Raw genomic sequence first — 3,878 nt, 5'->3', positions numbered from 1 at the left:
TATACCCCCACCCACACACACACACACACACGGCTGATAGGGCGAGCACGTTTGGTGTGACGGGGATTCGAATCCGCGACCAGCAGATTGCCAGTCGAGCACCCTAACCATCTGGCCATGCCGGGCCCTTGCAAGTAGGCCACTTCTGGTGCAGATGACTGACTGCCTTCTAAATTAGGAATAATTCTGCCTCAACTTTACGAGTCTTTGGTCTGGTCGTTTGACTTAAGAATCGCAGCTGAAACGTCAATAATATATGTGCTGTGTTCATGAAGTACTAAATCTACTTAAAAAGTTAAAAGCAGTATTAGTGTTACCAACAAGAAGATTTACAGAATCTTCGAACTCCTTATTTTGATGAACAAGTCCGAACTCGTCTGATGTTTGTTTTTTATTCACTAAAGTCATAGTTGGCGCAGATTGGAACCGGTCAGTCAAGACCAACAATTTGTGGAAGGACTTTCTTCTGGATGTCGTTGATGAAAAGCTTCACTGGGAAAGCCTGACTCTTGTATATGATGATCGTGTAGAAAAACTTTGTAAGTATATTATTTCTTATTAGAACTGGATATATATAATCCTGAATACAAGATGAGTCGAGATCAAACAGTGAATCCCAAAATTTTAACATGGAGATAGCTATATAGATAAATAATTCACTTAGAGCGTTATAAATTTAGAATTTCGAAAATTGATCTTTATTAGACAAAATATAGGTGTCAGCACTGCTGCAACTATCATAGACACAGTAGTCAGTCATTTCCCACGTTTTCAGAAAGCCTTGTCGATTGTTTGTTTGTTTGTTTTGAAGTTAAGCGCAAAGCTACACGATGGGCTATCTGTGCTCTGCCCACCACGGGTATCGAAACCCGGTATCTAGCATTGTAAGTCCGCAGACATACCGCTGTGCCACAGGGGGGCAGCCTAGTCCAACGACGAAAGATTTTTAAGGAACATAAAGCAACATACAAGATGTGATCCTCCTCTTGACAAATAACCAACAAAACTGGTTATGAATCCATCAATTACGCGCTGAGTTTGAAATCCTGACACTGCCTTGTTAACACTAGAATTAGGGACTCTACCAGCTTTTTAAATAATTTTTTTTTATAAATAATTCATGTACAAACTTGGTTGTGAGACCGTGACTTTGTTAGTTACAGAGTCTTTAATAGCGCGAGAGTCACGCGGAAAACTATTAGCAAAGATTCCGCCAGTATTATAATTACCCCACTAATTACTCTTGGAGTTTATTTAGAAAATGAGTGACTTCACTCTTTTTTTTTGGGGGGGGGGGGACATGGCCAAGTGAATGAACGTGTACAGTTTGTGAATCCACGGATCCATGTTTTTACAACCCGTTCGTGTACTATAAGGGTACAGTTAAATACCACTATTAGGCCATGTAAGAGTAGCCTTAAAGTTGGCGATAGGTGCTGCTGACTAACTGCCTTTCTTCTAGCCTATAATCTCAAAATTAAAGATATTACTAAGCGCAGGTAAATTTTGTGTAGCTTTGCGCAAAATTCTGCAACGAACAGAGTTATTTTTTGTCAGTTTTTTGCACTGGGTGTTGTAATAGGCAAATAACTCAATCGGGTGCAATATATGGACCCACCGGTAGTAAATGATATAAAAACAAGTCGGTAATGTTAGGGTTAACTCCATCTTTTCGTTTAGGTTAAATATATCAAGTAAGCTCCAACAATATAGTTTTGTTTAATTCGTTTGAAAAAAAAATACACCGTTTATAAAATCAATTATTATCTATATTTTTTAACACATCTGTGTGAAAACTTATGCAAATGTCGTCCTCATCTTAATATTATGTTTATATATATTACAAGAAAATATTTTGAAAGGCTCGTTTGTGATATCAGGGCCACTAAATTACCTGACAAAGGACCTGAACAGTCACCTTATATCAACAACATTGTACAAAGTCTCATTACCACTAGAAGCGCCAGCAGACGACACTTTGCCAGACGTACCAAAGCTTCTGTCATCCTTGGAATCAGCGGCTGAGATAATTTCACCGTTTAACGTAGTAGTAGCTTGCTCTTGGGTTGTAATGAGTCTTCTGCTCGAGAAGGTAAGAATTCAGATGATTCAGGACGATAATAAGATTTAACCAAGTCTGTTGATCTACTGTTTTACTGGACTTTATCGCTGAACAGTAATGTCTAACGTATTAAAATATATCGACATATATATATATATAAACAAGCTGAAATACCTGTCAACTGACGGGGAATGTTTAAACTTAATTAAAACAATGTAAGTTTAACAGCAATTATGTATTGTTACGATCCTTCAGTTCAAGAAAATTCTCGCCCTAACAATGATCCGTTAATCTTCTACACAACACTAACTCACGCATTTCAAAAACCTCGAACAATACGGTTATCGTGTGTAGATTTTCTAAATATATATAGCAGTGTATAGCCCCGACACCAAGAATCTATATATATATATACAAGCTGAGATACCCGTCAATTGCAGCTGAATGTGTAAACTTAATTAAAACAATGTAAGTTTAACAGCAATAATAAATTTCAAAGTAATAACTTGAACTTAAACTTTATCTCAAAATTTTAAAATTGTAACAAAGCTACTTCATAAACAACATTTGCAGTTTGCTTTTCATCTGCCAACAAATAAAGATTTTGATGTGATCCCACCCTTGAACATCCTACATCTCACTGACCATGAGAAAAGCATGGTTGTTTGAGAAACAGTCCAGGAACTTTCATACTTTGACTTTGAATTACTTTAGAATATTCAACATTGTCTAAAGCGTCAACCTGTCAAGATTGTTTGAGATTAACTCAATGAGATGAGAGTAATTAACCAACAGGCTTTACAAAATAGGAATAGAGTTAAGTTCAATTTTGACCCCCTTAGGACATTGCCCACAGTTCATAGTTTTTACATACAAATTTGGGTTGAGATTGGCCCAATAGGCTCGGAGAAGTTAGGGTGCAAACAAACACACATTTCGTCTGTATATATATAGATATATCTTTATCAGAAAGTTCTTCTCTATTAACAATGGAAAAAGGGCCTGGCATGGCCTGGTGGTTAGGGAGCTGGACTTGCAATCTGCGGGTCGCGGATAGGGTAAAAAAATATATATAAGTAATTTGATTTAAACTAGATACGTTCAGTCAAAGCTGTGACATTAAATTTTACACTATATCTATAAAAAAAATATTTTAATATCTTGTTTTTGTTTTCGTAGGGTAGTTTATTATTTTATAAAACAGTCATTGACTGAAAAATTTTGTTTAAGAATATAAACAAATTACAATACACATTATGGATTATGATTCACGAAAATTGTACTCGTGTATGAATCATGTTTACTTTGTTAAGTTAAAAAAAAATACCCCACCCCCACCCCCAGTGACTCAGCGGTACGTTTGAGGGCTCACACAGCTAATGACCGCCAGGTTTTGATACTCCTGGTGGGCACTGCACATATAGTCCATTGTGTAGCTTTATGCTTAACAACAAATAAACGAAAATAAATTTATTTATAATAAATAAATACAATAATAAATATATTTAAATAAGGATTGATTATACAGGACTTTAAGTACGCGTTAACACTATGTGATAATCTATATTTGAAATGTTCATAACGTTTTAGGTATTTATATTATTTGATTTTATATTCACGTATCTATTGTATATAACGCTCAAAATCGGGTTTCGATACTCGCAGTGGGTAGCTATGTACTTAACAATAATAAAGTTGCTACAATCAAAACTGTATGTACTGTAATTGGATTTCCAAGTTCATCAATATTAGTTATTCATGTTTTTTAAGTTCTAGTTTAGTATATATATATATATTTAACCACATATTAGTTATT

The 3,878-nt window shown here is 35.4% G+C and overlaps 1 protein-coding gene across 1 annotated transcript in view; it reads left to right on the top strand.

Annotated features, from left to right (window-relative positions):
• The first annotated feature begins 2,071 nt into the window (after positions 1-2,071).
• The window catches only part of LOC111087866 (glutamate receptor ionotropic, delta-1-like), a 23,943-nt gene continuing 22,136 nt past the window's right edge, over positions 2,072-3,878 (top strand). The window contains exon 1 of the mRNA XM_022396038.1: positions 2,072-2,092. Within this exon, the coding sequence (XP_022251746.1) occupies positions 2,072-2,092 (21 nt within the window). The remainder of the gene's footprint in view (positions 2,093-3,878) is intronic.

Source organism: Limulus polyphemus, unplaced genomic scaffold (assembly GCF_000517525.1).
Source record: "Limulus polyphemus unplaced genomic scaffold, Limulus_polyphemus-2.1.2 Scaffold2761, whole genome shotgun sequence".
Lineage (NCBI taxonomy): Eukaryota > Metazoa > Arthropoda > Merostomata > Xiphosura > Limulidae > Limulus > Limulus polyphemus.
This window is presented reverse-complemented; position numbering and strand designations above follow the sequence as displayed.